Raw genomic sequence first — 20,549 nt, 5'->3', positions numbered from 1 at the left:
TCCACCTTCGTTACAATAACTTTTTCACAAACCACATTCAAATACGTACCAATTCCTTCAGTTTTTATGAATTTTTAAACTATTTACGAATTCGTAGGAAACCCTGTAGTTCGCAATATACAGAAGAATATGAAGGCTACAAAAGCTGTAAATAATAACAGTGGGATCCTTAAAATATGAGTTGTAGATGACAAACTGCTGTTCTCTGCGTCGCGCTCGGTTTCAAAAGCAGCCGTCGTCGTCGTCCATACCTCCTTATAAAAGAATCGGTAATTTCTTCGATGGTCGTTTAATTTGTTTTAAACTTAACACAGAAAAAAAGAGGGAGCTCTATTTTTATTTCTTTCGCATCTTAAAGTAAATTCAGCACGTGTCAGAGGCGTTTGGAGAAGAATATAGAGGAGAAAAAAAAAACTCTCTCTCTCTCTCTCTCGTCCCAACTCTTTAACAAAGAGATCGTTTCGGACTTAATTGAAGAGCTCTTTACGTGAAGAATCGGTCAACATTAATTTCCTAACACGTGCCTATTTATTGTTCAATTTATGAGAGAATTTTCGTGCTATGAAAAGAGGAGGGTCCCGTAAGGAAAAATTCTGCCATGAATAATAATGGCATTAAGAAAGAGGAAGATGCATACACAATCTTGTCTCTTCCAGTTAGAACTAATTTGCGTACCTCTCTCTCTCTCTCTCTCCCTGAAGAAAAAGGCTCTTTTTTTCTCTCCGTTTCTCTCTCTCGAGCAAAATAGAGGGAGCCGCTCTTTCCGGGATCACCATTTCTCTTCCGAAATTTCATTTCTCACACACAAAACCTTAATTTCCTTTACAGAAAAATTTTTTTGAAGACCTATTTTACCTGCTTCCTCTAGGTTTTAATGTCTCTTGAGAAATGGTGGGAACTCCCCTTAGAATTACTATTTCTCGAAAATTAAAGATTCTGAATCCGTAGCATAGTGATTTGTGTGCTCCGAGCGAGCTGAATTATATATATATTTGTGTGTGTATGTATGTACTGTTTATAGGTGAAAGAGGAATTAGGTAGGTTGGAGAAAAAGTAATTAAGGTAGAAAATAGTTGCGAGTCATATGCGGTGCTGCTGTTATTGGATAGAACAGAATGAATAGGTTTTAATACTTTACTATGTACACGTAGGATGAATAAGCATTGTTCAAATGAAACAAAGACAGTCTTTTTTCAGAAGTTTTCTTCTTATGGTTTTTTCTTGTGGGCGTGTTCATGATGTCACATGTTAAAAATGCGAGGGCTAGCTAAAAAAGAATGAAAAAGTGATAAATGGTTATTACTCTCGAACTAAATTACATTAGTTACAACAGTGGTTCTCAACCCTTAAAAATATTGAAGAAGATGACAGCACTAACAAGAACACGAAAAAAAGCTCTGACAACATAAATACGTTAGGTTCACGCATATACATACACACAAAGGTTTTTGGCATGTGTCTCTTGGTTATTGTCTATCTATTCATTTGAAATTCTAGAGGAGTTTGTATTAGGTGCATGTGCAGTTATGCAGCAGTAGCGCCCGAGTGACGCAGTGGTAACATCCTCGTCTCCCACTATGAAGGTTACCGTCAAGGACCACGGGTTCGAATCCAGGCAAAGAAAATCAGAAACAAGTTCTTTACCTACCGAGCTTGGGATGACCTTCATTTCTCACTCAACTCCACTGGTTGGAAATTGCCGTACGGCTATATATAACCGGAGTTGGTGTGCGGTAAAGTAGTAGTGGTTAACCTTCAACCTGAGGTGATATGGCTCTCCTTTGAGGTTCTCGGATATTCTAAAAGGGTGCGGGGAAAACAAAGGGAAAGGGAGCCACTGTTATAGCTGTGAAAGAAAAAAAAAATTCAGATGTTAAGAAATGAAGCTTCGAAGTAAAATATATTGGGGAAAAATAATGATTGTGTCCAATAGAATTGCCTACACAATCAGGACCATCTTAACACATTGGCCCCATCCATGATGAGATATGGTACTATGATTTTCGAGAGTGAATATGTAAATATATGCGACTTCTAGCTAAATGTACGAGGTCCCAAAATGACTGTCTGAGGCCCATGACGTTGAGATATCGACATCCTACCTTTACGGATTCTAGCCCAGGAGTTTGTAGATTGACTTTGCTTGCATACCAACACTTCAGTGATCTGGAACAGCGCCGCAAGTCGCAAGTGATTTATGAATGTGTCACGGGTCACTTGAGTAATCTGGAAATGTTTCGAATGTCAATTAGTGATTTAGAAATACGTTGCGGCGAACTTTAGTGCTCTGGAACTGTACCGCATGTCACTCAAGTTTTGATATGTAAATATGCCGCGGGTCACTCTTGAGAGATCTGTTTATATATGCCGCTTAGTTCATTTTTACGAAATTATGTTGGAGGTAGTGGGCCGTTGGTTGAGCATGTATGCGTTAGGGCCACACATATCGTTTGTCAGCAAAATTTGCAACTAATTCGAATGTTCAATGACGGTCAAGATTTACTGCCCCACCCCCATGAAAATATGAAAATGCAACAAAACAATGCATTTCTACCTGTAATCGTTCTTTCACCTTCAAAGTTTCGTACTCATTTTCCGTTCACCCTATGAGATATCGGCTTGGCTCACGTTTTTCAAAACACTCTGTTAAAAAGAAAGTAAGGAAAAATTGGTTCAGAATCGGAAAAGCTTCTCGGAGAGAAACTTGGTGTTATTATCGAACTTCCCGTCTGCCGTTCGAGTGTTCGGAAATGGGGCGAAAATGTCAAAGAAAGTTCTCCGTTTCATCACTCATGTTTTGAAGTGAACAAAAAAAAAAGTACGAACTGTATATCAACACGAAACAGAAAGGAAGTTTGTATGTTGGTGAGTGTCCACACGAAAAGAAGAGACTCTCGCTTGATCTCTCCATCTGGTAAGATGTATGGAGAACCGGGCTGCTCTTGTGTGTGTGTGTTGAAAGCTGCTGACATGTTCATGTCTCGGTCCTGAATCTCTTAATTGTCCTTTGTGTTTGAGAGGAAGTCTCGTCGCGATATCCTTGTAATTTCCGGTATTTACTTCCACGCTGAGTAGTTTCTTCTGTAGGTCTCTCTTTATTAAGAATTCTCACATCCGTCTTTGTCACTTCTCTCTTCCGTGTGTGTGTAGCGTGAGATGTTTCCTTTTTATTTTCTTACATCTTATTGCTATTAATTCGTGTCTTTTCTTCTGAAAAAGAGAGTGCCCAATATCGAAGGCAGAACGATATTTTCGGCTAAACTATGTTGTTATTAACAGTGAAATTGGTGATGTATATAAGCGGAGAGAGACGCTCGGCAATAAATTTTAGTGCCGCTGTGCGGTCGAATGATCATAGCAACGGACTCGCATCGCGAGGACCAGCTTCGAATCCCACCGGTGGCACAGTTGCTGGTCGGCTCAAGTTGACTTCTGTGGTTCCGAACTTCGAGGTGTGAATGCGAGCCAATCTTCGCTTTAAAAGTTCTCGCCACAGAAAGCAACAGACGTATAACAGTACAAATATTGTTAGTACACTTTATTCGTAGTTTGGAAAATAGATAGCAGTACTACTGCTACCAGTAGTAGTATATGGCAGTACTAAAAATTCCATTTGGAGTTTGGTTTCTATTGGTGCGAGAACCATCAACGTCATGCTGTGGCAAGCAATGACTTGTGATATATTGACTTTGTGATTAATATTGGCTAACTTAATGTGGTGCAACCACATTACAACCCCTTGTACCCTCGAATGGTTGGTAGCAAATATCGCAACAAATCCGTCGGAAAAATATGATAAAGTATTTGCTTTTAAGTATATAACGTGCTTGTTTTACACTCTCTAAAAATAATCTCTACCGCTTTTGCTATTGCCATTCGACTACACAGTCTATGCCCAAAAATGCTTGTTTAGGTGTCTTATATCATATGTTAAAGTTTGAAGGATTTATATCTTTGAAGGATTTCTAGTATTCTGGGGAGCGAGAATGAACTTTGAAGCTGGTCGCCCACTGGAAGCGACAACACGCGGCAAGCAACGCTGACGACAACAACTGACATTGAGTCACACGACTAGAGGTGTCTGACGTCGTCTGAAATCGACCCTAATACGCTCGCAGTTCACGACTGCACTTCGTGAAGACGAGTGTGTTCGTTTATAATCTTGAGTAAATATTGAAAAACTAATTTTTTTGGGAAATGGAGCCTTAGGAAATGCATTTATTAATGAGGCATTTTTGGCACATAAACTCCCCAAAAAGGCGTTCGTGTTGATAGTAAACAAATTATATTTAATCGATTACTACTTATACCATCGCAACCCATGGAAGGCAATTATCAATTTTTTTAGTTTCCGTGTTTAAGCGGGAAAAGAGAGACCAAAAAGGAGAGGGGGAAAAATAGTAAGCAGATAAGGCAAGACTCGTAAAATGCCACTTGTTGTGGATTTGGTCGGGCGTTTGCTGATGTCGCCAGAAGTCACTCGCTCACGATCGTTTCTTGTGGGCAACTTTCCCTTAATTTCTGTGCATTGGGCTCAGTCTTGCGAATACAGGCAATAGCGTGCGACTTGTTTATCGCTTCAAGTCTCTTCCAGTGGATGACCGGCGTGGATTATGATCTCCCTAAATTATTTGCCTCAACTTTTCTTCTCAGAATTCCCCCCCCCCCCCACAGTGTTAAGCCATCCCATAAGATCTCATGTTACATCTGTGGCGTATTATATCATGTTGCATCGTTCCCCAACGGGCGATGTTGCTCACATTGGGAAACACTGTTCTTTCTTCTCTTCCGCTAAAGACTTATTTCCAGATTTGTCATCGCCTGAGACAAATTTCTTTCTTTGTCACTGCTTTGCCAATTCTGACTTCGTTAATGATGGTGGGGTTCAGCCAGTATTTTGCCGAATTTACAAATCAGTGCGATTTCTCGAAAATAACTGTTCCGTTTTTTATATTTCAAATTGGGGGAAAAAAAAATGTGCATCACACACAATATGCAAACGTTGAGCTGGCTGGCATTTCTGGAAGTTGCGATTGCGGTTTTCAAAGCGCTTTTATCAAATTCAAGTAACTTCGAGCGACGTTCATGTTAAAGATATGGAAGGGAATTCTCACTCTCTATCATTTTCGAGGAATTCAATTGTAAAAAAAAAATTCTACGCTTGATAGAAACGTCACGTCTTGAGAAGATTTATAATATGTATTTCCGGAAGGGAAATCGAATAAAAATTTACAATTTTATGATGGCAAAAACATTTTTTTTTATTCTACGCTCCACCGGTTACGCATCGTTATGAGCTTCAAGATTGTGTTCTTTTGCGTCCACAAGCTGATGGAATTCGGTTATTGAGGTGATAATTAATCTTATCGTTTATCCGTATGCTTTTTTTCAGTATGTGTATAAGGTCATCACCGCCGTCGTCGTCATCTTAAGGGAATTACTCTAAATTATTTCACGGTGCTGCGGGGGGGGGGGGGAAGAGAATCATTGCCCCTGTTAATGTATCCACTGAGCTGTCTTAATTAATTAAAGGAATGATTAGCGAAGTAATTAACGTTGGGAAAGAACTTTCGAAACAATTTCTGTTATTTTCGCTTTGTTTTTAAGTTTTTTACGGTCTAAGAACGCATAGGTCCTGTGTAATCAGATTAATATTTATGGATTTTTTATTGAAGGTTGTCGGTAATACTACCACTAAAACGTACATGCACCTCGTATACATTCCTCTGGGGAATTTCTAATGAATTGTGGTGCTCGCCGAAAAGTTCTGTGTATGTACATGTGGGGCACTAACGTAGTTAAGATACCGAAGTTATTCGTGTTCTGTGTTCGAGAAGTGCTCGCCAACCGAACGACGGCCCAGTCCATATTCCAAAAGAAAATTTCAATAAAACTGCTGTCATTTGTGTTCCTCGAGTGAAAGAAGCAGGTGCCTGAATTTTCGTATTTTATTTTAGTGTCATGTTGAAGATATTCCTGCCCTCAGTGCAGAGACTCTTTAAATGTGGGACCGGCACGAATTTGCGGCCTGGAAGTTGGAAAACCGCAGAAAACCAACTTCATTGTGGCGTCTGTGGGGATGGAACCAGGGATCTCGCGATGCTCAGATCCGCATAGCGGCTGTTGGTCGTGGCGTGAATGGATGAAGGATTTATTTAAAGGGTTTAACCCTTAGATTACCGATGGGGGTCCATTGGATAAACCTCATGTATTAAAACTCAATTTGTGAGTAAACTGTGCGTTTCCAAGATCCAAGCTTCACTGACTTTTTCTATTTTTCGTTCTTTTTTAATGGGCATTCATCCTTTTTTTCAATTAAGCCTAACTTATTCAAACTTGTAGCTTTCAATACCAATAGGGTCCATTGGACCCTTATGGGGATTTTATGAAAAAAAACAATGGAAGATCTGATTTTTCACCACACAGATAGCACAATTTTTCGTCTCCCTGTCCAAATCCTTATTTCCCACTCTTGCATAGCAAAAATGTAGATGGTGCCACCGAGGCAAGTCAAATAATCAAGTGGACAAGGCTACATTTGGTGCTTGTTCAAAGCAAGGTTTTTGAAAATAGTTGCGAGAGTATAGGAATGGTACTTCGTTCTCTGCATTGCAGATAATGACACGTGGTGGTCTTTCCAATGAAAAACTCCGAGGAATTTCAACTATAACGGAATGGAGGACGAGCAGTTGGTTACATTCAAAGGCAACTAGTAACGGAAGTAAGTTGCTTTGCATCAGTACGGGGTTGTGAGCGGTTCTATCTATCTACATTCAAAGGGCGTTGTCCTTTTAGGCAATACATACCCAATAAACGAGAAAAATTATGGTACAAAATTCTGGGCCACTTGCTACGGCTCAACATGCAAAAGATTCAATGGTAGTTGGTCCAAATGCAACGGTCAGCTGTCCGAAGAAAAATGAAACGGTCACTCTTCTGAGAACAATGCGCAGTCAAACCGAGATGGAAAATTCAACACCACAAAGAAGAAAAGTCACATATAATCCTGCATTACAACAAAACAAAATTTTGTGTAGATACATACCATGAATCAAACGACTCGATGCTATAGAAAGACAAAAATGTGACCAATGATACGTAGTCGATGTGAGTAGTCTCAACGCATACATCGATTGACTATCATTTCAAGAAGGTAGTGCAAATGAATCTCAGAAACACAAAAATGCTTTCTGATTTCACTTGGAAAACAATTGACAGTTTTCGAAGACGCTCCATCAGACAGCCACGATGGTGATGATGATGAGCCACCTAAGAAGAAAGCTCGACGTGGAATGTGTTCATCAAAAAGAGCTGCAAGATAAGAACCCGTTGCAAGAAATGTAATGCTCACATATGTACTGAGCATATTGAAATGATCGAATCCCGCTATAACGAACTCCAATGACCGGAGGAACCACTTGGTTATAACGAAATTTTGTTATAAAGGAATATCAGATTTTTGCATTGCTCCTTTGTAAGCTGATATGGGGGGACTAGAAAATTGTTCGTTAAAACAAGATTTTCGCTATAACGATATTCGACTGCATTGCTGAAAAGTAATTGAAATGGACCTCAGAACTTGTTTCAAACGGTATAAACCTGTGTTTTTTTCCAGAAAAACCGAGGTTTTGTATGAAGGGCGTTAGTCATATAAAGACTATGTAATACATATTGCAATTTCATTAATTAAAAACCCCATTGTATTGATAAATGAATGTCATCTCAACTGCTATTCGGTTTATTATTCTTTCTAAATCATTTTCATACATCTTTGCGTAGTAAATTGAGGAAAATATGTAAATATTCAGTGTGGGTCCCGATCGGTACTGAGAGGCATAGAAATTTGCCGGTAGTCTAAGTGTTAAGTTATGGGCGAGGTCTGTTTTTTGAAAATGAATGTTTTTATTGATAGATCTCAGACATAATGGGAATGCGATTGAATACCAAGGTGCTGATTGCCTTGTATGAGCACAGATCAACCTCAACAGGCACTCGGTGGCGCTCCTTAAGGACTATTGTTAAAGAATGCTCTGCAATCTCCATTTTGGGGCGTTGCTTTTTTTGAAACGAACCTCCTCATCGAATTTAGTTGTAAAGTGTTGGAACACTTTTCCTACAGTCCGAACCTGTAGATTGTTTGTGCAACCTACCCACCTGCAAAATCCACCTGTGAAGTTACAGAGAGAAGCCTTGACCGCTGAGGTGAAGAACTTCTTTAAAACAATTTACCTCTTACAACGGCAGGCCTTCTTTCAAAAATCAAGACCACAGATAGCGAAAAAATGAGATCTCGGCCTTTATGACTAAGACTTTTCACTGTTATGTTATTTGCAATGAATACAGTCGATCCTGCTTATAACGTTCCCGATAATAATGTTTTCCCGCTTAGTACGGCTTATTTTCTTAGTCTAAACTGTAAGTAATTCTCATTAAGATTTCCTGTTCAAAGTGTTCTCCCGGTTACAGAGTTTTTCCATGACGGTTTTTTGAAAAACGTTATAAGCAGGATTCACCGTATGTATATAAATGCAGTGTTTTGTTTTCTGTTGTTTTAGAAAATTTGATATACGAAAATTATTTATGTACATCTTTTTCAATTTTCCACAGTTGCCCAAAAAATCCTGATCAGAAGTTAATCAAACGGATTATCGCTGTAGAGGGAGACATAATTCAGTACGTATTAGAGTAATTTATTTCAATCATGTTGGCAACTTATCTGCATCCATTGGCAAATGTTTTTAACCTAAAATGTTTATGCGTTAAGTAAAAAATTTTTTTTTCAGCAATGAATTCAGTAACATTTTAGAAAAATGAGTCTCAACAAAGTTTCCAAAAAGTGTAAAAGATTTTTCTAATTGTTCTGATGTTCTCTTCGGAAGTTCTGACAAAATACAAAACATCAATCCTTTGCGTGATTGCCCTTCCTATAAACTTGTTTTTGCTTTACGTGTTTCCTGATATATTTTATTTTACATCACAATTTCAATTGCAAATTTAAATCCACTGAAATTTGATGTTACATGAATGAACAGTTTCATCGAAATATTATTGATTCTGCGGCTGGTGATAGATACTCTGTAGGAAGAGGTCCTCTAAGCTTCAATCAGATAAGGGCTGCTGAATTAGTAAAACAATTCTAAAAAAGTCGGGACGACCAAAATTATAAGAATGTCCCGTAAAATATGGGTCATACCTTATATAAGTTACTGGCAAAACCCGAATTAGCTGGAAATCCCTTCCCTTATCACATCTTGCCATGTGCTGATGTGATAAGACAGTCCGGTAGGCCTCACATCTATTTTTTTTCATCCCTAACGTGTGATACATTGTTATATATGGTAGCTGTATTCGATTAGCTTCTCCGAGAGAAAAAAAAAGGGGGGATCTCTTTTCTTTTCGGACTTTGGCCAGGGATCTCCAGCCACTTCCTGAATTTTCTGGCGAAAACCCGAAATTCCAAGTCAATTTACAACGAAATTTTCCAATTTGCGAACTGGCAGATTTCGGGCTTTTGCAGTAACGCATATGCCAGTTTCTGGCACCTCTGACTGGAAATGTTGTGCACCCGTGATTAAAAGGGACATATTGAACATGAGCGGAGTGACTTTTCAAGAGGCAGTTGCCACCCACTGGCAAATTTTTGCACTATTTTTTTTTTAATTGTGAAATTAATTGCTCTTCCTCATTGCTGAGGAAGTCAAGTTTCGATGAACCTGTATATCCTGTAATTATGTTGATAGTTAAATTGTTAATTTGTTTTGTTCAAATTACTTCAGAGCGTTTCTTTTTACAGATCATCCAACCGTTTCCGATACGTTAAGGTGCCAACTGGTCACTGTTGGGTCGAAGGCGACCACCGGGCTCAGAGCATGGATAGTAATTTTTTCGGACCGGTAAGTTTTCATCTGCATAAAAAAAAATTACCAATTAAGTTGATCGGTTGAAAAATTTTTCTCACTCCTTTAATTCATTTCTGCAGGTTTCCGTCGGTCTGATAACGGCGAAGGCGTCTCACATCGTGTGGCCTCCATCGAGATGGCAGAGGCTCCAAAACTCGGTTCCCGATGGCCGCGAACCTCTGAAAAGCAATAACTCTATGCAGTGGCCTTGGTCTGCCGATCTGGATGCCGATGATATCGATAATCCTCTTTCCCACGATTAATATTCCTTCGTTATTATTATTATTTAAACTGTGATAACTTGCGTGCTAAAGATAATAATACCACCTGTATCTTCTTCACACCTAAGCCAAAACTGACTGTTTAAAAAAAATGTTTTTGATTCATTTGTGTTTATTATACGTCAGAATGTCCTTTAAAAGAAAAATGATTTGAGAGTAGATACTAGCCTCTCCAAGTATTCAAGTTGTCTTCAATACGTACATTTAATAGAGGGCGCTAACTTCCCTTATCGAAAGTAAAAATCTTGGGTATTGCAATCATTGTAATTGAATTTACTTTTCATTTCATTTCTGATGTCTAATTTTTTTTTTCGGGAAGCTGTATTAATATTGATCCTTCACATCAGTTTCAAATATGCAAACTATACTAACGGTTTAGAACAACAGTTTAATTTTTTGTTCCCCGTGCAATCGATTACTCTGCTTAATCGAATATTATGTTCTGGAATCTCTGATATCCGATTAAGCGGTGCCGACTGTTTGTGTAGTACAGGTTTTAACTAGAAAAAACGATTTATTGTAAAAGCTATCTAAAACCATTAAAAATGAGGCACATATATATGTATGACATGAATGTCGCTCTCCACTTGTTAATACAAGATATACAGAAGACTGGATGTTGTGAAGATATTTATTGTTTGAGATGTTAACTTTTTAAGGAAGGAAAAAACTCATCTCTGCTTCTACCGGGAGTCGAACCCGGGTCCCTCGATTGCCGGACGAGTGCTCTAACCACCAAGCTACAGAGGAGATAGAGATTTTTCCTTCGCTAGAGCGTATATATGCCGAACGGAACCGTGCAATGGACGGTGAAACCGATCAGCTAATAGCTCATGGACGACGAGCCACCAGAGGGCTATATATATGACATGAATGTCGCTCTCCACTTGTTAATACAAGATATAATGTGTTCCTCTAGAGCGAGGAGGATATATAGGGTATTTCTCACATATGGAATGAATACATCACATTAGACTGGAGTTTGTCGCCAGTCAATTTCATGGAAATGACCAAGAATAGTCTGAGCATTGTAGCTTCTGATGTATCGATTTCAAGAAATATACACTGTGTACTTCTCGCAGATGTGTCATTTTTTTTAAAAGCACATATTTATAGGAGCGTAAATTCTACTGGAATTATCTGATGTAGTTTCACCACGTCGTAGGAGCCGAGCAGTAAATATTTATGAACGGAGACAGGGATGTTGGATCTCTCCATCGTGTTGTCATCCGGAATTAATACAGTGTCTTTTCTGCATCATTTATAAACCGAAGTGAGAAATGTGATATATCTCTTCTTTTTCCTTTGGTGCTAATACAGCTAGTCCGTACATGCACCTCATAAACATTCCTGTGAGGAATTTCTAATGAATTGTTGCATGTTGGAAAGTGCCTTGTGTTGTGTACCTTACATGAGCCCCGTTTACATGCGCAAGATTGGATTGGGGGTTGCTTTAATGATTATTATCTGCGTGGCAACTTTTTTTCTCGTGGGGGGGGGGGGGAAGGTGAGAGGAAGATCCGTCAAGAGGCCCATCTTTGTTGCGGAATAATGGTGGGTGACTCCGACCTTCTCTCTTTTGCGCCGCGAAAACTCTATTAGCTCCTTTGTCAGCATCTTCAGCCAGCCACTTCTGTTCAACCAACGTGACCAGTGACGACTTCCGGAAAAGGGGGGGGATACCGGTATAAACTAAAGGCCATGTAAACGGGTTGTAGCGAAAATCCCTATTACCGGTAACTTCCCGGGATAATTTATTTCCCCATGTAAACGGGGCTATAAAGATAATTAATTGCTTTGGAGCAGCAGTTCTCAACCGGTGCTCCGCTGAGCCCTTGGGGCTCCGTGTGCAATTCCCAGGAGCTCCGCGACCACTCCAGGGAAATAAAATAAATTAGAAAATTTGATAAGTACATATAAAAAAGAGGCTTACAGGGTCCATCATAAAAACTATTCACAAAAAGGGCTCCTCGAGTCAAGCATGTCTCCGCCATAGAAATTATAGACCGAAAAGGGCTCCGCGAGTCAAAAAAGTTTGAGAACCACTGCTTTGGAGAAATGCGTGAAATGTGTTCGATATGTGCTGCCATCTGTCTGTTGGATTCGGAAGCAACAAATCGACGGGTGAATTGCCGGTGGGTTTCCAACTTCTATGAGCGAATGTGAGCCTATTCCTTCACTTGTAAAGGATTATAGCAACAAATTTGGAGGATCTAAATTCAAGTACCAGAAATAAATCTCCAAATCTTGTGTTTCTGTTAATATACAAGGAAGGAAGGGGGAGCGAGCTTTCTTCCACTCACTCAGAGCTGAGATATCTTGCTCCGCACAGAAGGCAATCGTGTCGACAATGTTTAAAATTCCCGCATATTACGTACTGACAGAAATAATCTGAAAATTATTGACCAGGGGCTCTTTATCTTTTGTGTTCCCTGGACACCTTTGCCAATAAAATAAACTCGCTCCCCCGGGAACCCTTCATGGAAGAATATTCATGTTTTATTATGTAAAAATAATTGTTTTGCCATCCAAGCTCACGGACTCCTTGAAATCAAAATCAATGTAAAGAAAAAGACATTGGTCGTGCAACTTGTCTAAGTAAAGAATACTCTATGGGATATACTAGGTGTGCGTGCGTGCGTTTTTTTTAATATCAAAACAATGATCATCCTCAGAGCCCAACTAGAATTTCCTCAGAAGAGGAAAAACTCGATTTTGCCGCCTTTTTTAGCCATGTTTCGAAGCAAATATATTTTTTTTTATTGCTAATTCCTAATATTTTGGTTGGGGATTAACCCTGGGCTATCCCCCTCCCCCTCAGTGTTAGCCTGCCCTAGGTCACTCTGGCTATATCTATTCTATAATATAAAATCACAAACTCAAAAAGGGCCTGTTTCTAAGCAACCGAAATTATTGACGATTTTATGTTACGAAAATGAGTGACGGAAATCTGTTACGCTTTTGTGTTACGGAAGTCGGTTACGTTTTTGGGTCGAGTTTTCATTTAACTCCTGAGGACATCGGGAACCGCTTGACCTGTAGGGATCAAGTTTTGTGCATGTACCCAGAGGTATGTATACATCACCAGTGCTACCAACACACAGGGTCCGGGTACCCAGGGCGGGGCATTGGACAGATCTCTTTATGGGGAAATTGACAGGTTTCATTTTGAGTCGAGGATGAATACTTGCTTCTCATTGCGCATTGTGTTGCATTGCTTATTGTAGCACTGCAAAAATAATGGTGCATTACTGATTGCGGTGCATTGCATATTGTAGTGCATCGCGTGCTGTATTGCTTATTGTAATGCCGCGTTTAATGCGTATTGTGGTGTATTGCGTACTATAGTGCTTTGCTTATTGCGATGCATTACATACTATGCTGCATTGCTTATTTGTGGTGCTTAATATTACTGATTGTGATACTTTATGTGTTGTAGTGCACTGAGTGCTGCATTGCTTATTGTAATGCAGTGCTTATGGATTATTGTGGCTCATTGCGTATTATGGTGCTTTGTTTAGTGGGTGCATCGCATATTATGCGGTATTGCGGTGCATGAGGTATTGTGCTGCATTGCTTATTGTAGTGCACTGTAAATATTGTCCAATTGCGCATTGTTATGCATTACGTATTTTAGTGAATCACGTGCCATATTGCTTATTCTAATGCAGTGCTTATGGTGTATTATGGTTCATTGCGTATTGTGGTGCATTGCTTATTGTGCTGTATTGCCTACGGTGGTGGTGTATTTGTTTTAGTGCTGTATTGCCGATGGTGGTGGTGCAATAAGCACTGTTCTGTATTGCCGATGGTGCTGCAATGAGTATTGTGCTGTATTGCTTAATGTGGTGCAATAAGTATTGTGCTGTATTGCTTAATGTGGTGCCCTAATATGGTAATGCATTCTTTTTTTGTGGTGCTCTAATATAGTGGTGCATTGTTTTTTTGTGGTGCCTTTAATATAAGGCTGCACTACTTATTGTGCTGCATTGCTTATTGCACCGAATCGCCGATGGTGTAGCATTGCAGCGCATCGCGTGATATATTGCTTACTGTGTAATACAGTACTTTTTGCGTATATTATGGTGCTTCGCTTATTGCGATACATCGCGTATTGTGGTGCATTACGTTTTATGCTGTATTGCGGGGCACTGTAAATAGTGGTACATTGCTATTTTTGGTGCATTGCGTATTGTAATGCATCGCGTGCTGTATTGCTTATTCTAATGCATTGCTTATTATGGTGCTTTGCTTTTGTGCATCGCGTATTGTACTGTATTGCATACAGTTATATGTATTGTGGTGCATCGCGTGCTGTATTGCTTATTGTGGTGCATTGCTAATTGTTATGCATTATACTGTATCGCGTACTGTATTTCTCATTGCAATGCAGTGCTTATTGCGTATTGAGCTGTATTGCTTATTGTGGCGCATTGCGTATTGGCTGTATTGCTTATTGTGGTGTACTGCAAATAGTTGTGCATCGCTGATTATAGTGCATTGCTGATTATAGGGTATCGCTTGCTTATTGTGTTTCAGTGGTTATGGCGTATTGTGGTGCTCATTGCAATGTGAAGTGTTTTATTGCGTAGTGAGCTGTATTGCTTATTATGGTGTGTATTGCGTATTGTTATGCATTACGTGTTGTAGTGCATCGCATACTGTATTGCTTTTTATAATGCAGTACGTATTGTGGTGTATTGCGTTTTGTGCTACATTGCGTGTTGTACGTACATCGTGTGCCGTATTGCTTATTATAATGTCGTGTCTACTGCTTATTGTGGTGCACTGCAATATGGCGAATGTGGTGCATCGCGTATTGTTATGCATCAATGCAGTATACGCATTGTATGGTAAATTACGTATTGTGGTGCACCGCTGATTGTGGTGCATTGCGTATTGTATGTATTACGTAGTACATCGTGTTCCGTATTGCTTATTATAATGCCGTGTCTACTGCTTATTGTGCTGTAGGCCTTATTGTAGTGCATTGCTGATTGTGGTGTATTGCGTATTGTGGTGCATCACGTATTGTAGTGCATTGCATTGCATGCTGTATTGCTTATTATAATGCAGTGCTTATTCCGTATTGTGGTACATTGTGTATTGTGCTGTATTACTTATTGTAATACATTGCGTATTCTGCTGCATTCCTTATTGTAATGCATTGCGTATTCTGCTGTATTGCTTATTTTAATGCATTGCGTATTGTGCTGTATTGCTTATTGTAATGCATTGCGTATTGTGCTGTATTGCTTATTGTAATGCATTGCGTAGTGTAGTGTATTACTTAATCTAATGCAGTGGTTATTGCTATTGTGCTGCATTGCTTATTGTGGTACACTGCCAATACAATACTGATTTTAGTGCATCGCACGCTGTATTGCTTATTATAATGCAGTCTGTATTGCGTATTGGGGTAAATTACTTATTGCGATGTTTCGCTGATTGCAGTGCATTGCTGATTTTGCTGGTTGTTCATTTGTACTGTTATGCATTACGTAGTGTAGTGCATAACGTTCTGTATTGCTTATTGTAATGCAGTTCTTATTGCGTATTGAGGTGCATTGCGTATTATTCTGCTTTGCTTGATGCGGTACATCGCGTTTGCGTATTGTGGTGGATTGCATATTATACTGTATTGCTTATTGTGGTGCACTGCAAATGGTAGTGCATTACTGATTATCATGCATTGCGTACTGTAGTGCATCGCGTGCTGTATTGCATATTGGGGTGTATTGCTTATTGCGGCGTACTGCAAATAGTGGTGCATTCCATATTGTAATGCATCGCGTGCTGTATTGCTTATTATTGCAACGCAGTGCTTATTGCGTATTGTGGTGCATTGCGTATTATTGTGTTTTGTTCAGTGCGATACATTGCGTACTGTGCTGTATTGCTTATTGTAATGCAGTGCTTACGATGTATTGTGGTACATAATATGGTACTTTGCCTAATGCGATGCATCGCATGTTGCGTTCTATTGCGTATTGTGGTGCATTCCTTATCATGGTACACTACTTATTTTGCAGTATTGCTGATGTTGGTGCATTGCATATAGTGGTACATTGCTTATTGCTGCATTGCTGATGCTGGTACGTTGCGTTTTGTGCTGTATTGTGGTGCACTGCATATAGTGGTGGATTGAGTATTGTGCTTTATTGCCGATAGTGGTGCTTTGCGTGTTGTGATGCACCGTATATAGTGAATCACTACTTAATTTGCTGTATTGCTGATATGGTGGTGCATTGCATATAGTGGTGCATTACTTATTGTGCTGTATTGCCTATCGTGGTGTATCACGTATGTATTGCGGTGCATCGAGTATTCTGTTGTATTTATGATGGCATTGCATTGCTTATCGAAGTCAGAATTGGAAACTGGCAATGAATAACTATTTCGCAGGCATTTGCAGTGCTTGAGGAATATTTTGCTTTATAATTAAATAAGATGTGACGAGTAGTTAGCTCCATTGGAGGAGTTGGGGAGGGGGGTTGGACGCCGTAGGCGTTAGGGGGGCAAAGCCCCCCTAGTATATATATATAATGACAGGGAAAACATATTTTTCTCCCTAGGGCATACCTTTGTAATAAATGCACTTGAAGCAAAAAAAATTTCTAATAATCAGTTCTTAATGAAAGATGCTGACCTCAGATAACCGAAGCTCAAAACAAAAGGTAGATACGAATAATAAGGTTCAAAGAAAAGGATTCTGGTCGTGAAAAATAGCCTTATGGGGGATAAACGAAAAAAAAAAATTATCCCTCGTTAATAACGTCATTCACTTGATACCGGGAATTAATTCTGTAAGTTCCGTTAATTCGAAACCGATATTTTTCCTTATATCAAATTCTTTTCACCAAGTCTTTGTCTTGAAAGATTCGCTGATTTCCTTTTCATTTCCTAAAACCGCAATATCATTTTCCCCCCGAAGGAATATTTTCCCCTTTTATGTACTATTGCTTTTTTTTTTTTGATATAAGTACACAATTAGAAGGATGAAGTGCTTCAGATTAAGACGATAAAGTTTTGGACGGGATTCTCTGTCTCTTTTTTTGAGACGATGAATTCCAAGAATGATCGTGTCTGTAGTTGAGAGAACGCGGTCTTTTGATCGTCAATTTACGGCCTGGATTGTACATTTTGTAAGAATGCTATTTATTGGATTTTTATGTAGAGGATGTAGAGCTGTATCTACATAGAAGACTGTCTTTAAGCGTGTATTCGGTCATTTATAGTTGCCAATCGACAATGATTACTGGGGGATTCTTCGAATCATAATGTTTGGCCCATGCCGATTCTGCCTTCGGAGCTGTTAAAAATATTCCACGTTTTTATATATATATATATATATATATACACATACATACATACATATACACGCACGCACGCACGCCTTGATCGATTCGATACAGCAATCAAGTTGTCCCATTCAAGTTGCATTTATGAATTCAGATTGTGATGGTATGAGCAGGTTTTATATCGGTGACCTTAAAAGATATGGTCACGTTCATTGCAACGAGTTCCAAGGAAAGATTGAGATATTCGTTGCCTCTGTAGCATAGTGGTCTAGGACGTGGGTTCGATTCTCCGAAGGGGCAGTTGAATTTTTTCTCTTTTTCCAAAATACATCTTCGCATCGGCCAGCTGTTAAAAACCTCTGTATGGATAGCGGAGAGTGACATCATCCTCGTACAAACACATGGTTTTTATGTGCCAAATTTCGGAGAGAAAAAATTATTACCGCAGCATCGTGACTGCTGTTTGATGGGTTGCCATAACTAACGTGAACATAATTATCACGAAAAAATACGCCAACTTGACGATGATCCCGAATCATGTCTTTTGTTACCGGACTTTGGCCAGGGATCAACGGTTATTTGGACATTGGCCGGGTCAATATTTAACGAAATTGGTCAATTCGCGAAGTGGCCGGCACCGTCGCGAATCGGGCTTTGGCAATAACATATACAGTGTTTCTGATTTTCATGGGCAATTCAAGAAATTGCCCAATCGCGATAGACCGGAGCTGTATTCGGTTTGATAAAAGAAAGAAAGCACTTGAAACACGGTGTGCCTACATAAATACATAGTTACAGCACTTATACTCCAAAGCAGAGTTAACGAGAAACCGGAGCAATCATTATGGTAATAGTCGTCATAATCCACGAGGATCGCAGACTCTATATTTGAGCTGGTTACTTACCGTACATGCACGCATTATTATTTTATAAGAGTCGGTTTCCCGGGTGCATTCCTGTGAGAGAAAGAGACGCACATCAACGCATCATGCATTATTCAGTGGCCGGGATCGCTGTTGTTCGATTTCACGACGACCCCTCCCCTCTCCCGTACGTGACCCACGTTAATACACGAATCCAATTTCAAGGTTCGTAGGAGATTAGAGATGTCTTATTATAAGATTAAAGTAACTCCTTTCTCTCTCTCTCGGATACAGTGATTATCGCATACGGGGACCTCGCGTCTGCGAACAAGGTTCGAAAAGGCCTCATATATTTATTATTCAATCCGGATACGTAGCTTTTATGGATTGTCTGAAGTCTAATGAGCATCGATCGCATCCGCATGGACGTCGCCGATCGCATTCCGGGAAAACACGGAAAGGGACGAACCGAAAGTGATGTCTGTCTGTCTGGGTTGAATTCTCAATATACTTCCTTTTCCCGTCTTTTTTTCCCCCCTTTTCCCGATCTAAAAATCATTTGTTTCCATTGGGACCAGTGCGAGAAAACGATCTGTAGCTCTGATGGCCCACTAACCTTCCGAAGGTTACCACGATGTTGATAATGACCCCATTGCTCATAGGACCTTGCCATTAGTTTTTGAATCGAGACTTTCGGGTATTGAATACAAGGACGTCGTCGGGCTGACGTAAGATGTATAGTTTCTATTTAACTTATCAAACTTGTGGTTCTAAAATTTCGTGTGACAAAAACTCATCGCCGGAAAATTTACGGACAAGCATTGACAAAGTGGTATAGTGGATGAGTAAGTGAGCAGAATTGAGGGATTGATCAAGGAGTTAATGAGTGAGTACTTGAGCAAGTGAATGAGTCAGGGAGTTGGTGAGTGAGCAGGTGAACAAAATGAGCTCATTTGATCATTTTTGTCACACCTCGGTCATTTTCTGCACACGAGGGCCAATTAGACCGAGACCTACAACTTATTGCCGATTCCGAACGGCAGGCTTGTTTTTTATACCCATGGAGAGGTTGGTGCGCTAACCCCTCGATGGGGGACTCCCTGTGGTAGCCAATTTTTGCTGCGGTCAAGTCGCCGTTTTTGTTGTACCCTGGTGTCAGGAAAGGTTTCTGACAAGGACGAACCGGGTATCGAACTGGCGACACCTCTAAACATCCTTCGGTACTTTATTCGAGCATCTTATCGACCTGAGCTACCGCTCCCCATTAATTCAAAATGAGTGAGCGGGCGAGTCAGAGATTTGGTGATTGAGCGAGTGAATGAGCAGCTGATAGTGAGTCACTCACTAACTCATACGGCCAATCGTTCACTCACTTGGCCATTCCTACGGTTACTTACTCGATCACTCATCAACTCTACAGCTCATTCACTCACTCACACATTCCCCTCACACAATTGGTCAATCACTCGGTTACTTACTCACTGGCGACGAACAGTTGTCGGTGAATTTTCTTATCTGTAAATTGCTTGGTGGTGAATGAATGGTTGTCGATGAATTTTCCTAAAATCCTGAAATTTTTGTGTGTTGCCCTCGGTTTTATCTTGCACTATCTCACACACTGACTGGTGCTTGTGCAAGCATGCTTGTACCGTGTGGGTAGAGGTGAAAGGGGAATCTGTGCATGCTTGTGCAAAAAGGAATAAGATATATGCTTATCAAGCTTGCAGTTACGTCTGTAGCCTCTTTTATGCTAGTCTCATGAGACAGACGTGACGATCCTAATAAAATATGTTGACTCACACTTTGAGAACGACCGTCTCAACTTATGATTAGTATCTGGTGAGAAATAATACGAATGTCTATTACTTCGGACACATTTGGCTGAAGGACATCCACGACTTTCTGCCATAAAATGCCGAAAAATACGACGTCATTTCCTTGCCTGATAAGTATTTACGTATACATACACCGCGTCTCACGGTGAGAATATCGATACGTCCCAGGTGTAAAGTGACTGAAATTGAGAGCTATAGCCAGAAGTGTCCCGGGTAATCAATACCCATAAAAGTGAGAGGAAGGGAAATCGCACAAGCTGCCCTGGAAAAATAGAGAAATAGTTTCCTGTTCCCAGAGTTAGTTCCTGTCAATGTACACGTGAGAAACAAATGAAATCTTCCCCCTCGTGAGAAGGATGATCGTATTGCG

The 20,549-nt window shown here is 39.9% G+C and overlaps 1 protein-coding gene across 1 annotated transcript in view; it reads left to right on the top strand.

The window, feature by feature from the left end:
* LOC149064654 (mitochondrial inner membrane protease subunit 2) overlaps window positions 1-10,438 on the top strand; it is a 102,308-nt gene extending 91,870 nt beyond the window's left edge. Inside the window, exons 4-6 of the mRNA XM_089254767.1 lie at window positions 8,608-8,673; window positions 9,794-9,893; window positions 9,980-10,438. Coding sequence (XP_089110893.1) covers window positions 8,608-8,673; window positions 9,794-9,893; window positions 9,980-10,162 — 349 coding nt within the window. The 3' untranslated portion in view covers window positions 10,163-10,438. The remainder of the gene's footprint in view (window positions 1-8,607; window positions 8,674-9,793; window positions 9,894-9,979) is intronic.
* The last annotated feature ends 10,111 nt before the right edge of the window (window positions 10,439-20,549 follow it).

Source organism: Pholcus phalangioides, unplaced genomic scaffold (genome assembly GCF_987345545.1).
Source record: "Pholcus phalangioides strain wild (caught in Gottingen) unplaced genomic scaffold, Ppha-v1.0 ptg000042l_1, whole genome shotgun sequence".
NCBI classification, from domain to species: Eukaryota; Metazoa; Arthropoda; class Arachnida; order Araneae; family Pholcidae; genus Pholcus; species Pholcus phalangioides.
This window is presented reverse-complemented; position numbering and strand designations above follow the sequence as displayed.